This window comes from Alligator sinensis, unplaced genomic scaffold (genome assembly GCF_000455745.1).
Source record: "Alligator sinensis unplaced genomic scaffold, ASM45574v1 scaffold134_1, whole genome shotgun sequence".
Lineage (NCBI taxonomy): Eukaryota > Metazoa > Chordata > Crocodylia > Alligatoridae > Alligator > Alligator sinensis.
The window spans coordinates 1742527-1767688 of record NW_005841920.1 but is presented as its reverse complement, the minus strand read 5'-3'; the positions used below and the strand labels follow the sequence as shown (position 1 = coordinate 1767688).

Below are 25162 nucleotides of genomic sequence, written 5' to 3'. Positions count from 1 at the left end.
TTAAGTGCTAATGAAATAAATGGATCCAGGGCACTGGGAAGAGTCAGACGTGGTACAAGCAGTCACCACGGAAGCTTCTTACATAGTTTTACCAATGTTCCTAAATCCTGACCTGTAACATTTCCCCTTTTTCTACTGACAAGTGTCTGTGATCCAAAACTGGAGAGAGACTGTTTACAACTTACACAATAGCTTTGAAATATCTAGAATCAAGGAGGACTGTGGCCTGGTTCAGGAAGCTAAAAAGATAATGTTACAGCTGCAGTGTGTCTGGTAGATTAGAGGGAAGCAAAGTGAGTAGGGCAAGTACAGAAAGAAGTGAGAAATAAGAACAAGATGAGCAGCTCTCTGCTGTAACTCAGAATGCTTCCTGCAAAGCATTATGAGTTCCAGTGATCCCCAAACCAAACAGAAGTTGGGTCCCAGTGGGAGGCAGAGGCAGGGAGGGTTGGGGAATCCAGCTGCACTGAGCCTGCAGCTGGTTTTCCCCTAGTAATAACCCCTCCTCCCTCCCAGCCCAGGTGCTGTTTTCAGAATGGGAGGGGGGGAAGGGAGCAAAGGGAGCTCATTCTAGGGGTTCCCCAGCTGATGCTAGAGGGTGAGTTGGGTGGCATGGAGCCCCCCAATCTGAGGGAGGGACTCCAATCCAGCTGCCCCACTCTCCAGCACCAGCTGAAAAAAACCCAGATTGAACTCCCTTCTCTCCCTTTCCCCGCTCCCTTTGTGCAAATAGCACTGAGGTTGGGAGGCAGCACAGACACAAGTTACAGAAGATGCTATGTTTTGAAACATCTTCAGATTTTTGTGGGATTGGGGCCTTTTAAAGTGCTTTGCAGCCATACACTTCTGTTTGGTCTCAGCTGTAGACCACCTTCATATAGAGAAAATTGTCAGTTCTGTCTGAGCCCCCTGGTGTGATGACAGACTGTAAAAGGCTAGTAGGTGAGTAAAAAGAAAGAGGCAGTGCATGGCATGATAAAGGTCAGAGGCAAAGATAAGAATGATTAAGTAGCAATAAAAGTAGCAATAAAAGCAATAAAATAATAAAAGCAATAAAATGGTAAAAAATCCCCCCAAAAAGACAAATGACCACACATTAATATGAAGTAGGACCAGTTATAGCACAAACAACCTAGCAGAATTAATAATACAGCAAGAAATAAATGCTAGGACGAGTGGGTCAGATGATTAGATGGATGTTAAACTCAGTCAAACTAACAAAAAAAAAAGAACAATTATTTCTCTAAATCCAGGGAATAGAAAAATGTAAGGACAGAATTATTTAAGTGCCCATAAAAATCCATAGAGAGCACCCACAAGAAGAATTCTTTATTGGAAGCCCCCTCTTCTTGGTATCCCGTTTCTTTTGTTGTTACTGCAACTGTACGTTCTTTGAAGCTGAAATAATTTCTTTCATCCTGTTTTTCTTACCCTCTGGTTGAATTAACGGTGTAAATTAATTAAAAGCATGTTTGTGTAGGTAAAAGGTCTTCTATGTAATGTGTTAAGGAGAAACATACTTTATTGCCTAAACAGCTTCAAGTTGGACACATTCAGAGCTGTGTGTTTACTTTTCTATTGTGCTTCAGAGAAACAGCCTGAAGTCAGTATAATTCCCCTGGGTCATCCTTGGTATGGAGGGAGAGGTAGAACGAGATGGAGGAGAAAGAACAGGTATAGTGGTTTACTGCTGTTTAGAGCTGAGTGGCAAATGGCTCTCCCATCCCACCAAACGTTGATATTTAAAACATGCTTGCATTCCACATCGGGATAAATCCAAGAACTTTGTGGGTGTCGTGTGTATGGGGTGCAGTCTAAAGGCAAAAAAGAGCAGCTGATTCGCCCATCCCTGAATAGCCAATAGCTCAGCAGTTAAAGCACTGATCTTGGATACAGGAGAATTTCACCACTGAGGGTGACAGTTTTCATTTCTGAGGTGTCTGGTTTTAAATGGCTGCCTGGGTCACTTCAACTAACTTCTTTCATTCCTTCTTTCAGAAACAGCTGTTTTTCTTCCTGCCTGTACTCCCATTTAGATTCGTATTTAGATTCACAATTCCACCAATGAGACAGCATCCAGTTGCTTTTCTGGACAATGAGGGGTGTTTTAACTGGGGGGAGGGGCAGCCCAGGCAGCAGCCACCTTGTTGACTTCCCCTCTTACACTAACTGATATTTTTCTCTTACAAAAAAATTCAGTTTTTGTCAAATGGGTTTTCTATATTTTCAGTATTCTCAGAATATTTTCCCCTGCTGTGGTATAATCTGAATTGTTTCTTCTGAAAATCTGTGACTCCCTCCCGTTGTACTATCAGTGCTGAAAGTAGTTATACTTGGAGGTCTTATTGTATGTCACTTAACTTTTTCATATATTTCTATTAGACCCTTCTTCAAGCCCAACCTTTAAACATTCCTTCTTTTGATTGTATAAATGACAGGTCTTAAATCTCTCCTCTTTCCTCCTCTCCTCTAATCCACAGTCATTCTCAGTATGTTTTCCACTGCCATGTTCTGGTTTTTATTAAACAATATTAGCAATATTTTGTGTTGCTGTTGCTTTTTGTTTAATAGGGCTTTGCAAAAATAGCAAAGAAACGTTGATCTTTTCACAGAGGTTAGAAAGTTTTAACTTCACTGGCTTGACAGAAAGAAAAATTGTAGTTCTGATGCCATATTTATCTGTTGTCTAGGAAAAGTCAAATAGTTTCTGCTTCAAAGCTCCAAAATATGCATTGCCCAACTAGAGGGGTTGGTGCTTCATAAGAGAGATGCTGCAGGTCAAAACTTTTAGAGAAGTACTTGGAATATTAGAATCAGAAATTAAATCAGAAAATTTATACAGGGAAAAGCAATTCATAACAGAGAGTTGTATTTCACTGAGAGATGGACTCAAGCCACAGAATTTTGATTTAGGTCCAGATCTGGATGTTCAGGACCCCACAAGTTGAGAGGTTTGGATCGATGTGATGGTGCAACCCAATGTAAACGGAAGGGGAGGTAATTTAAAATTCAGACCTGGCCTGCAATAGAGATGTGCCAGTTAACACCAGCTGAAGAACTGGCCCAAAGAAACTAATCTAAGCTACTTTATACAAGATGAAGATCTGGGCAAACAAAAATGTAAAGGGAGCAGCACTGATACAGGGTGGCTGAGGAAGTCGTCCATTTTGTCTCTGATAAGGAAAGCAAAACAAAACAGGAAATTATAGACAAACAAGAGCCTCATGCCAAGTTGTTTCTCTGTGTGTAACTCCCAGTTACAGGAATTCGAGGCCTGGACTGTAAGAATATCAGGAGCAGACCCACAGAAAATTAAATATTTTGCTTTGGGTAATGGAAAGGGAAACATTATACTAGCACTGTGTCTGTGCTGGGATATGACAAAACCTATTTTTCTCATTGCTTCTTTCATATTTAAACTTAGTTTAGATTTATTCTTAAAATAGCACTGAAAAACTGTGGATATGAGCCCACAAACAAGGTCCTGCAGAGCAAAAGTGAGTAGGGTTTTGATGCCTATCAGCTGCTCTGGTACCTGTTCATGCCCCCGTGGTAAACGAGAGCTCTCATATGGTAACTTAGCCCTCAGAGTAAAAGTGCATTACACTTTTTCTGATTTTTGTCCTTTTCTGTTAGCACTGCTACCAGAATGACATTTTAAAAAACAATACTTAAAGGTTCACCTTGACTTAGAAACAAAAAATATCTGAGGTCAAAGTTCAAGGATGGGAAGAGGGAGGTAAAGGCAAAGTGACTGTCCCTTTCTCAGGTAGATTCTTTCCTTCCTGACAAAGCCACTATAGCAGGAGTGGGCAAAATGGCCAATATGGCAGGTGGCTGGACTCCATTTCCCAGCAGCTCCTGCTATGGCTGGTTCCCATAGAGACCCCAGGAGTGGCAAGGATGTGACAGTGCAGTGCCACAGTTTCCATGAAGACGGGCCCCAGCAGCACTGGCATGGTGCATGGCTGGGTGGGGAGCTGCGCCGGGGCTGGGGCTGGGATCTTGCATCTGTGACAGAGCAGGCTGGAGCTGAGGCAGAGCTGCGATCCGCTATCTCCAGACCATGCTGTCACTGCTGCAGAGCAGCTCCCCACTCAGCCACGTGCCCTGCCAGCATTGCTGGGGGCAGTCTCCATGGTAACCCTGGCCCTGCACTGTCATAGCCCCACCACTCCTGGGGTCTAAATGGAAACCAGCTGCAGCAATGCACACAGGGGCTGCTGGGAAATGAAGTCCGCTGTGAGCGCCATCCAGCCCATGGGCCAGACTTTGTCCACTCATTCACTGTAGGGTCTAATGAGAGGAGAGCTGACAAGAATGTTATGCAATCCTGTCTGTAGGAGATAGATGGTGGAGCACTGTGAATGCTACTTTTGGGGTGGCATAGTTAAAACTCTTGTGGTGAAGATGGAACTTTTTACTGAGGAGCAAGTTTCATAGATAAATTGTAACTGGCACTTGCTAATAGAAGGTCAACAGCCAGACAGGTTATTTCTAGATGTGCACCAATACATCGATCCAATATCAGATCGGCACTGATATAAGGAAAATTGACAGTATCGGCAACCTTTTTTTTGGCTGATGTGGCCGATAATGTGGCTGACAAATTCCCTGTGCATGCGTGCAGATGCAGAACAGCATGCAGGTGGCCAGGAGCGCAGCCCGGCAGCGTGGAGTAGCCACCGTGTCTGGCTGGTAAATCTGTTGTGAGGGAAGTGGGGGGTGGGCAGATCAAGGCCCCCATGGTGAGGGAGGGAGTGGGGCTAGGGCTGGGGCAGGTGCTGCACAGCCAGGGTAGGGCACGGGATGGAGCTGTGAGTGTCTTGTCCATGGGGTGTTGAGGGGGAATGGCTCCCACCACTGCATGTACCCCGTGAGGGCATGGGGGGCATGTGCCCCTGGATCTGCACATGGGGTGAGGGCAGGCTGCTGCTGTGTGCTGGGGCCAGGGACAGCACTGGGCTCTTCCTGGTGCGGGGGTTGGGCTGGGGCTGCATTTGGGGAGGGCGACAGCAGCACTGGGAGGAGGGGTTGGGGGGCTATGCCAAATTTTGGGGTGGCTGCAGCCCCCTCCCCCCCCGCATAGCCCTCTTCCCAGCGTTGCCATCACCCACCCCTAGTGAAGCCCAGCCCAGTGTGAGCTCGGCACTGCCCCAGCCCCAGCCTGCAGCGGCAGCTCACCCTCACCATGTGTGCAGATCTGGGGGCATATGCCCCCCATACCCTCCCGGGGTGCGTGCAGCAGCAGGAGCACCCCCCTCCTCGCACACCCAGGTGAGCCGCTCGCAGCTTCATACCACGCCCCACCTCGGCTGTGCAGCGCCTACCCCTGCCCCAGCTCCAACCCCAATCCCTCCCTCACTGTGGGGCCTCAATCTACCCCCCCCCTCAATCTACCCCCTTCCCCCCACAACAGACTTACCAGCAGATGCTGCTGTCCAAGCTGCCTGGCTACATATCTGAATCGAATCAGTATTGGCTGATATGGCTTGTTAAAATTGGCCATTGGTATCAGCCCAAAAAATCTCCATCGGTGCACCCCTAGTTATTTCTAACTATTAGTTCACATGCTGGAATCCCAGATTCTGTCCAAGGAATCTTTATCTGTCCCAGCATATTTCACATCTCCAAATAAATTATAGGGATTTCCATATTGTCTATAGCCTTTCCTTTTTAAACTCCCCACTCTCTTGCCTGGAAATTTACTGCATCCTCTTCTCTGCTATTTCAAATTTTAAATGCTTTTTGAGTCACCTCTGCACATTCACAGTTGTAGGAGTTGCCACTTAGTATTGACTCCCTCAAGTGAGAATGTACACAGGCCCTTGAAGGACACAAGTTTGTGGATTTTAGATCACTGTATCCTTCCTTATACTGTCCTCCTCTCATTGTGACATCCCACAGAAATTTCAGAACAATAAATCAGACACCAACCCAAGAATAGAACTGACTGAAACCCAGGATTTCTATTCTTTGAACTTTGAGGTTTCACATTTGGTTTTGTTTTAAATCAGATTAAAAATAAAAGCAATGACATTTAACTTGAATAAATATGTGGAAACACATTTGTTTCCAAGCAAAATGTTTAATTCAGATAAAAAGAGATATTCTGAGTTTTCCTAATTTTTTTAATTAAACCCTTGAGGTGAAAGTCATTTCTAAGTGAAAAATCAAAGTATTCATTTGGACTATGTCAAAATGGAACATTTTACCATAATAATAATAATAATAATGAGCTTCATTCAGTTTGATTTTTTTTTCAGAATAAGATGTCATCAAAATTGGTTCATTTCCACAACACATTTCAATTAAAATTAAACAGATATTTATTTATTAAACAGATATTTTCACCAATTAAAATATAAACACATCACTGGAAAAGTTCTGACAGATTCTAAGAACGATACTGATTATTCTGTTTCACAAATGCATGCCTATTCTGTTTTTTCATTCAGGAGACAAGGAAGGTGCTATACTCCGCTTTTTAGAGAGGCTTCTAGCAGATCTACTCTGTCGTGATTTTCCTTTTTCTGAATGTTTTTGTTTTGTAAGCAGCTCTTGCTTATGTGTACTAACAATGAAGACTATTTCAAGGTTCTGGAATGAATCCATAGAGGGCAAAACACATGCTTCCTATCTTATTCCTACCTTCCTACCATGTAGAGTCCAAGAGCAGCAGTATGGGTCATAAGAATTAAAAAAAAAAGAAATTACATACCATGCCTCACTGGGTACCAGGTTTAATTCATGCTGGGTGATTAATGTTGTCTGGGGATTAGACTATACACATACAACTTGACAATTTTGTTTTGTTTTGTGCCTGCAAATTTTTAGAATGAATGACATTCTACTTCGCCCTTTGCTCTCCTTTCAGCCCTAGCTGCTTTCTAGTGCTTTATTTTCTACTCCTAGGAATATTTGTAGAACACTGTAATAAATAAAAAAATCTAAAATATTCACAAGGTGGTGTAGTTTAATTATTTTCATTACAGTTTCTACTGATCAGTATTATTAAAAATATATTTTAGATTGAGGAGTAGATGGAGAATGGTTAGATAATCCAGTAAATATGTCAGGAAAAATTAGTGACCCAACCCAGCAACGTATTTAAACATGTGCTTAACTTTTAAAACTTAAAGTTCTATTGAAGTCATGTTAATGGTAGTTTTTTTCCTGAGTAAAAACTTTTTAGTTTACAGACATATTTGTCAAACCTTAAATTTTAATCAAAAGTCCAATGAGCAGTTTAGTGGTTCAAAAAATAAATATTTATAATGTTTTTAATTTCCTCTTAAGGAGACAGTGAAACCTGTACATATCACCACTGTTATTAGGCACTCTTCTGTCTTAATTGACCAATTTATTTTAATTATTTAATTATTTTTAAATTAATGTACACTCAATATTTTCATGTACAATTCTATTCTGTGTCTATCAGAAGGACATTTCAGTTCATGGGGGTTGTTTAAAACAAGTTTGAGCGTGATGATAAACAGATGGTCTATGGAGCCTTCATCAGGATTTACAGAAGTGATGATTAAATTTTGTGCCGTATAAAGCACAAGGGCCAGAAACTGTTTTCTAAAATTATTAGATTTCAACTTCTGCCAAAGACTGTGCAGTGCAACTTGGGAGGTTGGTAGGGGGCAATGGTAGCTACTGCCAACAGAAGTGTCATTTATGGAGACTACGAGATTGTTGTTTTCCAGGTTACCACTGAAATGGCAAAGCATCTGGGGCAGGAGATATTTACTCAGAAGAACCCAAGCTGGGCTTTAAGTTTTGATGTAATCCTCAGTGCCACCAAGGTAAGCAATGAAGAACCAGTAACTAACACCACAGAAGAGAGCAGGTACTACATTTTGTTTTATAGTACATACACTGTATATTAATAATAATAATGCCAATCTGTTTCCAGTACCTTAACTATTTCCAGATTATCTTGTAGTTGGGATTCACTGAAGTGGTTCTTTACATTTTTCTCCAAATGGTTGGAGAAACTTTAAATCAACATCAGCTTTTAGACAGCAAGGGAGTATATGTTTTATTGCAAATATACAGTTTTGTATCTGACTAACAATAGGATGGAGTCAGGTAAAGACCATCAAAACATTTTATTCAGAAAATGCCTTTTTGTGTTTTAAGAGACTTAAGAACCAGATAGATACCTGATTATGAGAAACAATTTCAACTGACTTGGCATAATGGACAGTAGGCTGCAGGAGGCAGTAACTAGAGTCACTAGACAGCTCTTAATGAGTCCTGCCTGTTCATTTAATTTTATGTTCTATCCCAATTATTTTCCTCATCCTTTGTCCCATCCCTTCTGCAGGCAGGAATGTAAGTTGTACAGGCAGACAGCCTGTGTAATCACCTGCAGTCACATTCTTCTGGGGTCTTCAGACTACATGCACCTGATTCAGAGCCACAAACAGCTCCCCAGCTGATTCCACATAGATTGATCAGAAAAAAACTATTATTCCTCAACTTCTTGTTCCCTGCTTCTCCCTTGGAAAAAATGCATTTTGTCTCTACATCTGGCTTCCTGATTCATGCAGGGAGGGTAAACTGAAGCAGAGAACCTTATAGGGGCTCAAAGGGGTTACCATTATCTAAAAGAGACTGCAAACAGGAAGGTGTATTTAAACGTGTGGGAGACTTTACATGCATTTGGTTATCATGTGCAACTAGGGAGATGGATGGGCCTTCACAAAACCTACAGCTGGCCTTGTTTGTTTTCTCTCTGGCCCTGATAGGATAATACATCCCAGAGTTTATATACCCATTTGATATTTTCTGAGGGGGCTTTTTAAAAGTTCCTGATCATATGGTGTCTAGAATTGCAATCCAAGTCTTACTGTCAAGAAAATAATGATGCTCTGTTGTAAATTGTTCACAGTATAAATTGCTTGATTTAATTTCTCAGACACAAAGAATTGCATTCCCAGTTTGACTGTATAGATACAGACTGCAGTTAAAAAAAAAACACAAAAAAACAAAACTGCTGACACCTTTAAGTATCAGTTCACTCCTTGCTTCTATTTCATCCCATTTGAACACACAGCAAGAAAGAAACTTGAAATAACCTCCTCTGTGCACAGTGAATTCTCTACTCTACCATTTCTTTTACTCTTTACACATGGTTTCCAGATGTATGGTAGTGATTATATGCTACTCTGAACAGTACAATGAAGCTTTATGAGACCAGACTGGTAGGGTCACAGGACTAGCTGCTAAAAACTTCTGATTTCACATAAACCTTGTCCAAAAGAGCTAGTAATTTGGGAGACTGGAGTTATCATTTAAGCCTTATTAATTTCTTTTAATATTCACAGCTGCAAACAATTAGACAGATTTTCCCCCATCCTCCTGTGCCAAAATAAAAAGTATATATTTCAATATATTGTCCCTGTCTAGCTCCCCACCAGTTTTTAGATGACTTCATACTCTGGGATATCTGTACCATTTTTTGGATTTTTACCTAAAATGTCCATTTTGCCAGACTTTTGTCTATGTCATGTTCCATGTGCACTGTAGGTAGATATGCCATCCAGCTACTCATTAAAGTCTGTTTCCTTTTGCATCTTTCCTGTACTGAGTCATGGAATATAGAATAAAATGTCCCAGGCGCAGGAAGTGTTAGTCTGATAACTAACAGATGACAGAGAGCATCTGCTGGAAACCATCCTAAATCAATGCTGCATTTTTCATGTTGCTCCCTCATTTCATGCAGAATTGAGTTGTTGAAGCCTGATTTTGAATTAGCCACATGCAGTTTTTTTTGTTCTACTTGGAAAGCCACGATAGACATTACACTTTACAACCCGATAATGTGTTACAACCCATAACATGATACATAACATAACATTAAATCTCGTTTAGGGGCCTGATCCTCATGTGATATCTACAGGTCGATGGATGTAGTTTAGCTGAATCAGATGTAGTTGAACCAGGTTCTGTGACTGGTTTTGTAATGTCTGTCATGCAACTGTGATTTAGGGTCTGTCTACGTTGAGAGTTATATGGTTTGTCCACCAGGTGTAGTTCCAGAGCCTGTAATTTCTTATGTCCACACTTCCTTGTTGCAGGTGGGTTTGAGTGAAGTTAATAGATAAAGCAGGTTCTGTTGCTGGAATTGCAAAGTATACAATTATCATCTTGGTATTTGCCAACTTGAAAATTAAAGTAGCCTCTTGGAGCTAATCGATTTACCTCTCATCCTCCATGGGTGGCACATTTATAGCCCAAGCATAAGCATGTGCTGAAGCTGCTAGTTCTCTGCCAGAAAGGTCTGCAAACTCAGATCTTCCAAAAAAAGAAATGCCATTTGTTCTGCAGACCAAGGGCTGTCTCTGTCTAGGCCAGGATGTGAAGAAACAGAGATGGAGTGTGGGTGTGGGGGGACTAACCAGTCTTTTTTTAAATGAAATGACAATGTGGTGAAAGCAGGTGTCTTTCCAATCCTCTGAAGGACATGGAGGAGTTTGGTATAGCTGCTAAAATCATGTGAATTGGGATCTGATTGCTCTGTTTGCTTGCATCTTGACCCCAATGTGCTGGGAAAGTCCCTTTCCCTCAGTGCTTGAGTTAGCACCAGAGGGGGAGAACTTCTCCCATTCTATTAAGCACTAAGTTGGAAAGTATTGTAGACGAATGAGATATTCACTGCTGCTTTGTGAACTGAATTAATTCCTGCCCATGACTGTGCCAGAAGTTCTAATGGCCTCCTACTCTGCTAACCTAATGGTCTATAATCTACCCTTGGTTCTTTCCTTCTATATCATCCTTCATCTGAGGATCACTAAAGCCCTGTACCAAATCCTCAGGAGAGCAGGAAGCGTCTCTGAAGGCACAAGTTTAATGCTTAGCACCATGGAACCTGACCAGGATTGTCACCTTCAGGCTTTCCTCTTCTATGTGACATTTCTGAGATGCAGGACCTATCCTATTGAGAGGTTTGTTTCATGAGCTGGTATATCCCAGGGAAGAGACTTACTGGAGGGCACACCGTAAGCCTGTGACAGAGATGGTAATAGAGCCCAGGAGCTTGTGGGGTGTGTGTTTGTGTGCATGTGCACATGCGTGTGTGCATTTGCATGTTTCTAGGCAACACAATTGCTTCCATTAACTTTGATTTGAACAGTGTGAGCAAGTCAAATAATGGCAGAACTACAAGTCCTTCACTTCATACAGTGTCCTCAGGGGCTCAGAGGAAGGTGCTTCTTAAAACAGAGGATGATTTTTAATTCCAGTGCCTCAGTGTAAACATACAGGTCTGGGAGAGATCTATTAGTGCTTTATATAGCAAAGTGTATGTCTTCAGGTTGGGGTGGGGGTCACTGGTCCAGACTGATCTGGGTCACTTGGTAAAGCAGGGCACAGTCAAACACAACATGCATTTCAGCATGGCATAACAGAAGGCATGAACAATGCCAGCTATACTTGCAAGAGGAGGGCATTCTGAGCTAGGAAAGCTGTGGTGTGGCAGCTTCTCACAGATAATCCACAAACATAAGCTCATGCTATGATGCTGTGTCCAATAGGGCTCCTCAGAAGCACAAGCAGGGACATGCTGAATAGGAGTAAGGGGACATGTGTAATGAAATTCCTAGTCCTCTGCCTGCAATCATGGCATGTGATTGGAAATTTGAGAGGGGGTGGGGAGCTGGGGAGGCCTGCAGTTATGGCATTGGAGGCGGTATATGCCTGCCAAATTTAACAGTATGGAGTAACCAGCCAGAAAATTTTGTCAGCTCCTAAACTTAGTGATACCAGAGCCCAAGGGTTCATTAACTCGAGTAACTCCAGTTCTGCCTCTTCAACTTCCATCTCCCTCTCTTCCAACTTGATCAAGGCTATGATCAGCCCAAGGTAGCCATGGCTTGATATGAAATTAGCTTGATAATGGGCACAGCAGTGTCCTGCCTACTAGCTCTGTTGCTGTTCGTATAAACTGCTCAGCTATCACCTTGGTTAGGGTTATCATATTTCCAGTATCAAAAAAGAGGGTACCTGTTGGGGGGCGGGGCGGGGAGAGCATGGGGAAGGAGGGAGCAGGGGAGAGAGGGGGCAGTGGGGAGGGGTAGAGAGGGGGAAGGGGTATATGATGGGAGGGTAGTGATATGCCCATGTGCTGCCCCTGCCCCTCACTTCTAAGCCACAGCCCCCCCAGCCCTCCTGCTGCCTCTCACTCCTGACCCACTCTACTCCACCCCCCAGCCCTGGTGGTGTCCCTTACTCCTGACCCGCAGGCTCCTGTGCCCCCCAGCCCTGCCAGTGCCCCTCACTCTGACCCGCAGCCCCCTGCCCCCCCAGCCCTGCTGCCCACACAGCTCCCAAGTGCATACGTTCTCTCGCTCTCTCGCTCTCTCTGTCTCTGGCTCTCTTACCTGCAAACAGCTTGAAAGGGCCTGTGTGCAGAGCATGATCCCCAACAGCCAGTCGCCTTGCCCTGCTGCTCCTAGCCCCAAGCAGCCAAACTGGAAGTACCTAGGAAAAGCCAGAGGCAGAGCAAAAACCCAGACATTTGCTTGCATTTTAAAAACCCACCTGGACAGGAGGACAGGGGACCAAAAAAGAGGACACGTTTGGGAAAACCTGGACATATGGTAACCCTAACCTTGGTATTTGCCAACAGTGAAAGTAGCTGCTTGACATATACAATAGCGGGATGGGCAATGCATTGTTCTAGGAGCTTTCCTTCTCATCCTCCAAGCAATCACTCTTGGGGTGGGGTGAGGGCAGTGGGGGTTGGTATGTTTAAAGACCAAACTTAAGCTGGAGTGTGACATGTATTGAAACTGATAGTTCTCTGCCAGGAATCATGGCAAGTTCTGCAAACTTGGGTCCTCCAAATAGAGACAGTTCTATTGCTACCAGCACTGTACCAATGCTGAAAATTCAAGTATGTATACAGATATAATTCAAGATTGTTATGGTCTCAGCAATGGAAGGGGAAAAACTTCCATTTATTATACTAATAGTTTCATAGTTTCATAGTTTCAGGGTCGGAAGGGACCTAATAGATCTTCTAGCCCGACCCCCCGCCAGGGCGGGAGAACAACCCAAAAACACAAACAAAACCACTCACCCTAAAAACAAAAACGGGACTCAAATGAGTCCAGCCAGGTAAGTATCCAGCCTCTTCTTAAAGATCCCCAGGGTAGGGGCCAGCACCACCTCCCTTGGAAGTTGGTTCCAGCTCCTAGCCGCCCTGACTGTGAAGTAGTTTTTTCGGATGTCCAATCTGTACCTCCTCTCCATCAACTTGTGCCCATTATTCCTTGTTATGCCAGCAGGGGCTAGGGGAAACAGCGTCTCCCCCAAACCCTTCTGGTTCCCCCTAGTGAGTTTATAGACGGTCACCAGGTCCCCCCTCAGCCTTCTCTTGTGGAGGCTGAATAGGTTCAAGTCCCGCAGTCTCTCACTGTAGGGTCTGCCCTGTTGTCCCCGGATCATGCGGGTGGCCCTCCTCTGGACCCTCTCCATGTTGTCCACATCCCTCCTGAAATGGGGCGCACAGAACTGGACACAATACTCCAGCTGCGGCCTGACCAGCGTCGCATAGAGGGGGAGGATCACCTCCCTGGCTCTACTCGAGATGCACCTGTGGATGCACGACAAGGTCCGGTTAGCCCTGCCAACCATGACCTCGCATTGTCGGCCCATGTTCATCTTGGAGTCAATAATGACACCAAGATCCCTTTCCGCCTCCGTGCTCTCAAGTAGGGAGCTCCCCATCTTATAAGTGTGCTGCTGGTTCCTACTACCCAAGTGCAGCACCCTGCACTTGTCCGTATTGAAACGCATCCTGTTCCTGTCTGCCCACCCCTGTAACCTATCCAGATCCTTCTGCAATCTCTCTCTCCCTGCTAGCGTGCTCACCTCCCCCCAAATTTTGGTGTCATCAGCGAATTTAAACAGGTTGCTCTCCACCCCAACATCAAGATCGCTGATGAAGACATTGAACAGCGCAGGGCCCAGGACCGAGCCCTGAGGGACTCCACTACCCACCTCCCCCCAAGTCGAATATGATCCATCCACCACCACCCTCTGAGTGCGACCCTTCAGCCAATCTGCAATCCATCTGACCGTGTAGGCATCTATGCCACAGTCGCCTAGTTTACTAATTAGGATGGGGTGAGAGACGGTGTCAAAGGCCTTGCTGAAGTCCAGAAAGACTACATCCACCGCGACACCTGCATCCATGGCCTTTGTGACCTGATCATAAAAGGCAATCAGGTTGGTCTGACATGATCTCCCCCTAATAAATCCATGCTGATTGCCCCTGAGCATCATCTCGGATGCCGGCCCATCACAAATGTGCTCCTTGATGATCTTCTCAAAGAGCTTCCCCAGGATTGAGGTAAGACTGACGGGCCTATAATTGCCCGGGTCCTCCCTTTTCCCTTTTTTGAAGATGGGGACCACATTAGCTACCTTCCAATCGTCTGGCACCTGGCCCAAGCACCACGATCGCTCGTAGAGCCGTGCCAGGGGCCCTGCAATAACCCCAGCCAGCTCCCTCAGCACCCTGGGGTGGAGAGCATCCGGACCCGCTGACTTGAACGCGTCCAGCCCCTCCAGAAGCTCTCTAACCCGGTCCTCCCCAACCTGAGGTCTGAAGGCGATCCCCTCGCGTCCGGCTTCTATCACAGCAGGGAAGTCCCGGTCCCTGCACAAGAAAACGGAGGTGAAGAATTGGTTAAAGAGGTCCGCTTTATCCTCTGACGCAACCACCAGATTGCCCCGCATATCCTGCAGGGGCCCCACATTACCCGGCGCCTTCTTCATCCTCCCAATATATTTGAAAAAGGACTTTTTGTTATCCTTAATCCTGGACGCTAATCCGAGCTCTATCTCCGCCTTGGCCTTCCTAACAGCCCGCCTGCAGGCCCGAGCAGAGGAGGTATACTCCTCTTTGGAGATTACACCCCCCTTCCACCGGGCGTACGCCACCCTTTTGGCAAGCAGGCATTCCCGGACACCCTTGGTGAGCCAGGGGGGCTTTTGGACACTCCTGCCCGCCTTGCTTCTTGTCGGGATGGACACCCCTTGGGCCCCGAGTATCGTTTCCTTAAGGAACGACCACTCCTCTTGGACGCTGAGTTCCTCTGCCCTCAAGGACCCCAGTTCCTCTCCCACTAATCTCCTCATCTCACTGAAGTTGGCCCTCCTGAAGTCTAGGGCCACCACCTTGCTGCGGGCCCTTGACACTCTACGCTGGATGGTGAATTCCAGCACGCGATGATCACTATTGCCCAGGTGGTCAAGAACCTGGAGGCCTCTTACCAGGTCGTCGCCTGCGGCCAGGACCAGGTCCAGCAGAGCATCTCCTCTGGTGGGACTGTGCACCTCCTGAATCAAGTGGAGGTCCTGCAACTCGGCCAAGAACCTCCTGGAGCGGTCCGTCCCGGCTGACTGCTCCTCCCAGCAGATGTCCGGGTAATTAAAATCGCCCATGACAACTACATCCCTTGCTTTTAGTGTCTCCGCAAGCTGGCCTGAAAATTCCCTGTCCAGCTCCTCCTCCTGATTGGGGGGTCTGTAATAGACCCCCACCGTCAAATCCCTCTCGCCTTGCCCCCCCTGGATCTTGACCCAGAGCACTTCAGCTCGCCCTTCCCCTGACCCCATACTGCTGGCAGAGGATGTGTAGTGCTCCTTGACATAAAGTGCCACCCCCCCCCCTTTTCTGCCTTCTCTATCCCGCCTGTACAGCCTATAGCCCCTAATGTTAACTGCCCAGTCATGGGATGAGTCCCACCATGTCTCTGTTAACCCTACGACATCTGGATTTGAACTAGCTATTCTGAGGGCGAGTTCCTCCTGTTTGTTCCCCATGCTACGAGCATTGGTGTACAGGCATTTAAGGCCTTGCAAGACTGTGTGCCCCCCCACCCCCTGATTAGCCAGACCATCAGGACCCCTGTTACTTACCTTTGCACCCCTTGCCCTGATGGCAAGACCCCCATTACTTACCTTTGCACCCCTTGCCCTGATGGCAAGACCCCCATTACTTACCTTTGCACCCCTTGCCCTGATGGCAAGACCCCCATTACTTACCTTTGCACCCCTTGCCCTGATGGCAAGACCCCCATTACTTACCTTTGCACCCCTTGCCCTGATGGCAAGACCCCCATTACTTACCTTTGCACCCCTTGCCCTGATGGCGTCTCCTCGTCTTCCTGCAGCCCCCTCCCCCGGCGAGTCTAGTTTAAAGCTCGCCGTACGAGATCAGCCAACCTGGAAGAGAAGATACGCTTGCCATTAGGGGAGAGATGAAGCCCATCCCGCCCCAGCAATCCCCCCTCCCGAAAGCATGGGTCGTTGTCAAGGAACCCAAGGCCTGCCCGGCGGCACCAGCTGCGTAAGCGCTGGTTGACCTCACCAATGCAGGTCCCATGCCTCTGTCCCCGCCCCCTCACCGGAAGGAGAGAGGAAAAAACCACCTGCGCCCCCGTCTCCTTCAGCCTGGTCCCCAGAGCCTCGAAGTCCCTCATAATACGGTCAGGGTTGCCTCTTGCCGCGTCGTTTGTACCCACATGGACGACAACCATGGGGTACCGGTCTGCAGGCCGGATGCAGCCCGGGATCCTCTCCGTGATGTCCCTGACCCGAGCCCCAGGCATGACGCAGACCTGCCGTGACATGGGGTCGGGCCTGCAGATCGGACCTTCCAGCCCTCGCAGCAGGGAGTCCCCGATGACTAGGACCTGGCGTTTTTTCCTCCTGGTGTTGTCTCTCCTCCCAGTCTCTGTCTTGCGTGGAGCGGCATCGTCCCCTGCAGGGCCGACCCCTCTGCCCTCATCCTCATTTTTTTAATAAAAAAGTCAGAGTCCATGTTAGGTTCAGTGAAGGAAATGTTAAGGTAAGAAAAAACAAGCTTTTAGCTCTGTAAAGAAACAATCATAGCATGAGCTCCATTTAAGTTGTAGCAAAAGACTGCAAGGGGGGGGTTGTTGTTTTTTTAGGGGTAAAAATGATGTAGGTTGCTGGAAGCATAAGTACTCCTAATGAAGGAATTTTGTCTTAATATCTTTTTTGTGTAGTGTGCAGTGTGAGGAATTAATATTTTGATAGGAAGAAAAGTATACAGATTTCCTGCATAATTAATCTCTATTGTTTTCTAGTCTGATTCAGTGAATAGCGGCGACATGCACCCCAGAAGTGTAAAATACAAGGGATTTCAAAGCATTTTGTAGACAGAATTAAGCCTCAAAATGAGCTTCTGAGTAACATTGAGCTTTACTCAGTACAACTGTATTTGCCTGTACAACACAGCAATACCACAGGGTTATTTAGGACGGGAAACTGAGGAAGAGAATTTGCATTTGAAATTGAAAGAGAATTCATGTCGGTATAATGTAATTACGCAAGTTATGGTAATGTTAGATTGATGTTATAGCTGTGGTATTCCAGGAATCATGCAAGAGGCAATATATTTCAGTGGCCAGGGCCACCTGCTTGCTAAGGCTGAGAACTGGCAGACTTGCTTCACATGTGAGACAAAGCACCCCGAGAGGGGTTAGAGCCATGTGGGCTGGACTGGCCCTTCTGGGAAGGGGCAACGCCTGAGCAGTTTTCATTTCTGCTCTTAGGGTAAAGTTCACTTACGTAGAGCCAGCTCTGAGACAGGTGCTGGGCAGACTGGTGGCATGAAGGAGCTGAATGCAAGGGCCTCTGGGACTTCGGAGCTGGGTCCGAGGACAAACCCCGTAGGTCACCTGGGGGAGCTTTAAAAATCTCACCCCAACCCTGGGGAAGCTCTCTCAGGTCCTGGGTCCCATCCTCTCCCCTCCTCCCCCAGTTTGGCTGGGCCTGAGGGAAAGCACTCCCTGTTCAGCAGATGTTCTAATTAATATCCCTGTTCATGTAGTTCATTTCTATATGCCTTTCATGGTTTGAGGAATGTGGCGAGTGAGGTGTGTAACTAACAGCCAGGGCGGGAGCCAGGCACCAAGCTGCTGGGGACCTGTGGGGGCAGCATGGGTGTTAGGGTCCAGGAGGGTGGCTGGGGGCTGGGAGCTCACACTTGAGCCCTAGGGCCCCCCAGCCTTGCTCAGGCCCTTCAGTCTGTGCTGGCAGTTTGTGCAGTGTGACCCCCTGAGGCCCTAAAGCATTTTTTCAGCTAAGCTACAGTGAAGAGGTGGCTGAGATTTCATGGTCCTATGCATTATGCCCTGTTAAATTTACCCACATGTTAACCTGCTATAATTTTACCCTTATGATAACTAGAAATACAGTTGTTATAGGCAAAATAAGAATATCCACACAGCTTTTAAATTTCACAAGCAAATGGATAGAACCTAGAAGTCTAGCACAGTGGTTCCCAACCTTTTTTATACTGCAGACCGGCAAACTCACTCAAAGAATTTTGGCAGATTGGGTATCTAATTTACACATTGATATTTCATTTACATATTTACATTTATTTTTTATGTGGGGGGGGTTGTGAGGATTGGATCGGGTTGGAGCACCACAGCCATGGGCACTGGGGGACCCTGCAGGGAGCGGGCTGTGCAGAAGGTGGCCCAGCAGGACCCAGGTGGGGCTGCCTGGGAAGAAGGGGCTCCACTGCCTTCTCTAGAAGCAAGCAGCAGAGCCTCCTCCCCACCCTCTGCCCCAGGCATTTCCCCGCCTGCATCCCCCTGCTCCCAGCTGCAGGTGGGGCTGGGGGGTCCTGCCCGGCCCGGCGCGGGCCCTGGTACCTGCCGTGTGGGCCCTAGTACCTGCTGCGTGGGCAGTGCCTCACCGGACATGGCCATGGTGGTGGGAACGGGACAGGGCGCACAGAGCTGGCTGCCTCCCTTCTGGGGCTGCCCCACTGTGCCATGACCCAGCAGCCAACCCTTTGCAGCCCAGCACTGGGCCACGGGCCCAGTGGTTGGGAACCAGTGGTCTAGCACATAGGAACAATTAGTGAGCAATCAACTTGGTAATTGGTACCACTGTGAAGTCAAGTAGCCCCTTGACCACAAACAGTGGTGGGATTTAACCCCTTAACTGTCCCTCCCCCAAGAAGAAACCAGGCTCAGAATAGCAAGCAAATAAATGTTATTCTTTACAGAGAGGAAAGCTTTAATTTATTTTCTATACAGACAGACAGACAGACAGACATATATATTATTAATTACAGCTAAATTAAAGCTAAGCTATTAAAGTTAACTATTTAAATCTTAAATATTTAAGCTTTTAATATTCATTTACTTATTTAACGTGTTTAAATATTTAAGCTTTTGGAGTATTTAAATTACAGCTAAGTAATTACAGCTAAATTAAAATTAAATAGATATATTTTCTGTCTAGAACAGCGCCACTTGAAGCATGAGAATTCAAAGTACATGAATCTACTTTGTAAAAAACATCATGGCGTGTAAGCGCCATCCAGTGGTGCTATGAGATACATAACAACACACAATCAAATGAACATGTATCACCCCCCTAGACATGGGAATGCATCTAAATCAGATGCAGTTGAATCCACTTTTGGATAAGTCACTTGCACGTGTATCAAGACCTTCAGACGCCCACTATATTCTGTTTTTCCTCTGCCCTCTGAAAACATGTCTTTGGCAACTAGTGACAGACAGTCCATGCATTACAGAAATTCATCAGTCATGGCTGCTGTGTAGCTCAGTAGACTTTCTAAATTGTTATATAATTCTTGGACAACCAACAATACATGAACAATACAGCACCACTCAACAAAGTGGGACTCAAGTCTGTTGAGAACAGGAAACTGATTTGAGACAAGTGGTGGACAACTGTCAAAATTCACACAGTTACAAAGATCATAACTTTAGAATTTCTTTCAAAGAATCAGGTCTTTCTATCTGGCTGCTAACTAGTGAATGCTAAGCTGCATAGCTGCATTGAAAATTAAGTAAATACTCAGGTGATGCAATCACAGCTACATTGTACACAGTACCAGAGATACCTGGTTTAAAAGTAGCTCAGGTATTTCTGCTTGTATTTGATGGCTGTGTCCAGACATGCAGGGGCACAAACTTACAGCAGCAAAAATACTAGTGGCAGAAATTTGTGCCACTACTTTGTGCTCAGTACATGCCCCTGCACATGTGCTTTGTTGTGGAATAAACTGTCTCATTTTAGGCAAACTGCCCTTGCCCAGCTCCTCCCTGCCCCCCAGCATGCTGGAGCAGCAGGAGCACAAATGAAGCAGTAGAGTTTCTCTGGGTAGCAGCCAGAGCATCTCACTGGAGGACCAAGCCTCTGTTGTTCCAGCGCACACTATTTTCATGTGCTATGTATGGCTTTTTTTCCCTGGTGCTTTTTTTTTTGCTACCAGGAAATGCTGGTAGCAAATTTTGTCCCCAGGCTGCAAATTTGCAGTGTGGGGCATGTTTTAATGCTTCATATGTGCAGTTTGTGGCACCATAAACTGCATGTGCCTGCATGTCTGGATGTGGCCCATGTCTGCAAGGCAACAATATAGCACTGGAGTGGATAGATAAAACAGGTCCAGGTACTTTGCTTGAGTGTTTATGTCTGTGTGTACTGGGAAAAGTTGCATTATGTATGCCATGATCTGATTTTCCTTTTCATGATTAAATCCATATTAAACTGTATCCTATCTTTCCTTTGTTACTGGATTAGGTACCTTCAACACTGTCTTTGACACTCCTGGTTACTGGATAGTGCTTTGGTCCCTGCCTTTATCCTGATCTAATCTTATACTGATTTTATCACTGAAGATCATTCACTCATTCATTTTAATAACACATTTTTCTGAACCGATTCTTAAATTAATGCTTATCATATGATGGGGTCAAGCAAGCAAGGCCTGATTTTTAAATGATTTTATTGATTGAAGATTCAAAATTCCAGCTCAACAGAATAACTGTTCAAATACATATTTTTCTTAATTCTATGAAAAACAAGCCTAGGAAGAAATAAAGTAGACAGTAGGTGTGTCTACATGTGCATATTAATGTGACACAGTAGGCTCTGGTGCAGATCATGTTGGAATGTATTGCTCCTGGGTGCCACATTTACACATGCACCTGGAACCACAGCACATTGAGCCAGTTCACAGGAGACCTAGATGGCAGGAGGTCCATGGGGTCAGCTTGCTAGCCCAGAGCTGCCCCAGCCCAATTCAACATGCTGTGGAGGTGCAGTGAAGCACCCTCGTGCCCCAGCCAGTCATGTCAGCCTCTACATCTGGTCCTATGAAGTAAAAAACTCTGCAACAGTATAGTACTTGTATTTACAAGTACTACCCTGCTGCAGAGTTTATTAGTTTACTCCAGCTTAATAGCCCTGCATGTGTAGACACTGAGATGTTTAATGTGGAGCTAATTAGGCAACTGCAGTAAATGTCTCATATAGATATGCCCAGTTAGTAGAATTCTTATAATAAAGCTTAATAATGCATAGGAAACAAATATAATCACATCTGAAGTATAAGTAATTGTCCTGAGAATAGTTTTGGAACCATAGTAGGATTAACCCTTATAGTAGAAGGGAAATAATGGGTAATAAGCTATGCATGTTTCTTATTAGGAAGAAAGAAATACCAAGGAAAGGAGAGAGAAAAAGAATGATGATGATCAAATCTATTTTGTCCTACAACACATCAAAGTTCAAGATCATTACAGGTAAAGTACAGTGTAAGTTAAGAAAAAAAATTAATACTGGGCATTATTGGGTAATGTCTAGAAATTAAGTGGGTGATTTACTGACGTCATTTGTGGCGTTAAAAGAATCCACTATCTTTCTCATATTGCTTTTCTCTTTAATTAGCAAGAAAGAAGTATGGAAATGTATGTTGGAAGAACATGTTGAAGATGAAAGTATGAAGAGAGGTGGATATGTGGATGATGGATTCAACATTTTAGGATCATTTTAGCATCATTTAGCTCTCACTGAAGTCAGGAGTTTCTTCCACTGACCTTACCAGAATCAGCCCACAAGTTAGTTCCCTAGATACTGTTTTAAAATTCTATTTTTCTATTTTTTAAATTATTTTTCACTTGAAATACATATACACGTTCATACACCTGATAAGAATGACAAATACCTAAACAATTGCATCGGTCACATACGTATATCTGTTCTATTGTTACTTTTCCTTCACAACTGAGAGCTTGATAGGAATGTGATTTTGCTTGAAAAGACTGGTTTGCCAGAACTGAAATGTTTCTTGAAAAGGCAGCAGCTTGGAAGTCCACGTTTCTAGGGTGTGTGGCTCTAGGGAAGCCCTATGAGGCTGACTGTCCTAGGACTTTTAAGTTCTTGGGATAGCTGGTTCTTCATGCAGTGGGAATCAGACCAACAGAGCAGCTGACAGGCTAAGGAGTCTGGGAGCCATGGAGTTCAACAGCTGTGCAGTAGAGCCTGAAGACCACTTCAAGACTTCCAGGCTCTTGGCTCTGTGACAGGGGTTCTCAGGGCTTCTAGGTTCCCTGCTGCAGAGTTGGAAAGCCCTGTGAACTCATGATTGACTCTCCCATGCAAGCAAACTATCTGAGATCTCCATAATGAGCGCAGAGTATTGTTGGTGTTACTTGTTTTTACGTTGTTGGCCCGGATCCTGCAAACACTTCTACCATGCTTAAACTGTAATCACAAGTGGTTTGAGTAATTTCAGTGGGACTGCTCACATGCATAAAGTTACTTACAAGCTTAAGGCTTTGCAGAAATGGACTGGGCCTTTCTCCTCCTTCCTAATAAAGACAGAATGGATGGTTGCAGTAAAGAGATCATAGATGTATTAGAATATTTTATTACTGATAGTGGGGGAAACTTGGGGGGAAGGGTGAAGGGACCTGTACAATGCCACAGTCACTTTAAGCTACTGTAAAATATTTAGTTTTTTAGGCATCCAAACATTGCCTTTGCTCCAGGTGAAAACATTTTAAGCCTGAGAAAAGAAAAAAGGTCTTCATGTGAATATTTAGTGTAGAAATAAACTTATCCTCAGTTCAGCAGATACAAAATACAACAGAAAACTCTCAGATCTAAGATAACTACTTTAGTAAAGGACTGAATTTTCTGAGTGCTAAATTGAAAACCAAAGCTAGCAGAGTCTTCTTAGGAAAACAGAAATAAATGTATTAAAAAAAACTTGTGGTACAACCAAGTCATTCTTTTAAATTGGTATGACTTACATTAGTTAAATGAAAAGCTGCACCTCGCACTTTTTTCAAACTAGAGTACTCCAAAGCAGAAAATCTTGCTATCGGTTCACAGAGTCAGCATACAATGGTAGGTCTGTCAGGGTACCTCCTCCCAGGGACAACAGCTCAGACTAGCAATTTGAGCAGAACCAATTTGAGCTGATCAAGGTTTGAAGGAGAGAAATACAGGCAATCAAATATTGAAGTCAGGCAACTAGATGACATCTGAGTAGTGGCTTCCTGTTCTAATGGGCAGGATTTAATTTTTTTTAAATCAATATTGGACTAGGGGCACTACCCCATGTTCACATCTGTCTTCAGCAAGATGGGCCTTATGGCTCAGTGAGGCTCCAGCCTGAAGAGTGCAGCCATGCCGTATGTGGTGCTGCAGACCTGTCTGCAGCACAATACACTGCACATTCAGGTGTTTCCTGCACTGCTACCTTACAGCGTGTGTGTGTGGAGGGGGGCTGACTCCAGGAGATCCTGGGATCAAAAATCCTGCACAAAAAAAAGCAGGGTGGTGCACATGGAGGCAGCACGCACACCCAAAACCAGAGCCTAGCTGGCCAGAGCCACGCTGCAGCTGCCAGCCAGGCTCCCAGCTGCAGGAGTGACATAGCTGCACCTTTCCCTGCCCCCAGGGCCCCAGGTAAGGCTGAGCACAGTTGCTGGACCCACCCTCCTCTATACCACCCAAGGTAACCTGCCACATGCCAGAGGGCGCATGGCATGCATGTTCCCAAGGACAGCTAGCAGTGGCACAAGATGCCCCCAGTTGTCCCCAGGGAATCAAATGTCCGTGCTTTTCTGGACATGGCCTGAGTCATGGCATTGAAATCAGTTTGAGCAGGGCTGACCCACTGTAGTAGTAATAGTTTCATAGTTGTTAGGGGCTGGAAGGAACCTTACAGATCATCAGGTCCAGACCCCCTTCACTTGGATAGGAAAGACTGCTGGGATCAGATGACCCTAGCAAGATGGGCATCAAGATGTTTTTTGAAGATTGCCAGGGTGGATGACTGTACCACTTAGGCCTTTTAGTTCAAGTAAAATGCTTAATCATAAATTATTGATCAAGCACCTGTTTTTTGTTTTATATAATAGAAAAGGCTAGAAGGTAACTTGTTCTCATATCTTCCTTTAGCAGGAAAGATGCACAAGTTGTTATGAAGGCAGATGATTTGCCTTTCTACTCTGGGGGCTCCTTGCACTAGCTAATCTGATGAGGCCACTAATAATTTTACAATGAGAAGTTTAAAAGCTAAAGGAAAATGCATTCCAGTTCTATTGTAGAGGACATTTTTATAGGCAGTCAGACAGCTAGGCAGACTCATGTCGGCCCCCTTTCTGACATTGCTGAGTGGCAAAATCTGATGTTAGCTGTAATATTATCAATTGTTAGGATCAGAAGAGAACCTATTTGAGTTCACCAGCATTGCAAATAAATTAATTAAAAAATATCTTAGGTAAGCATCTCTTTGGATGGACCAAACACAAAAAGACTTGGTTATTTCTGCAGCTGTGAACCCTATGCATGAACATCATTTTAGAGAAAGTCTTTCAGCTTTAATCTAAAACAGATGGTGCTCTGACAGGGGCCAGGACAACCCACCCTAACATGAATAAAGTGGTACTTATTTCTCTCTGCGCATTTTACAATTTAAGTTTATTTGAAAATTTTACTGTATTTTCTGGTTATCTCCCCTTCCTATCCAATACAGGACCCTTCACCAATGGACAAGGTCTTAACATTTCTTTCATTTGCAACATCTACCATGTGGATCAAAGAAGAGCTAAGGCAGGCTCAAAGTCCGAGGAAGTGCTGAGCCCACAGCAGGACAGAGCAGGGGCCACAGAGCCCAGACAGGGGCCAGGTTCCCAGCACCCAATAGGGATGCAAACAGGAGCCAGGGGCCCAGTGGACAGGGGCCAGGTGCCCAAAAGAGCAAGATTAGAGCTGGTGCCTCAAAGCCAGGTCCAATGCAGTGGGCCCAGGCTGGAAGGCCCGGCTA

The 25162-nt window shown here is 45.2% G+C and overlaps 1 protein-coding gene across 2 annotated transcripts in view; it reads left to right on the top strand.

The window, feature by feature from the left end:
* LOC102382794 overlaps nucleotides 1-23602 on the top strand; it is a 48941-nt gene extending 25339 nt beyond the window's left edge. For both annotated transcript variants that reach the window (XM_025198354.1, XM_025198353.1), the window contains 3 exons: nucleotides 7713-7811; nucleotides 21532-21626; nucleotides 21772-23602. In XM_025198354.1, the coding sequence (XP_025054139.1) occupies nucleotides 7713-7811; nucleotides 21532-21626; nucleotides 21772-21877 (300 nt within the window). In that variant the 3' untranslated portion in view covers nucleotides 21878-23602. The remainder of the gene's footprint in view (nucleotides 1-7712; nucleotides 7812-21531; nucleotides 21627-21771) is intronic.
* Nucleotides 23603-25162: the final 1560 nt, after the last annotated feature.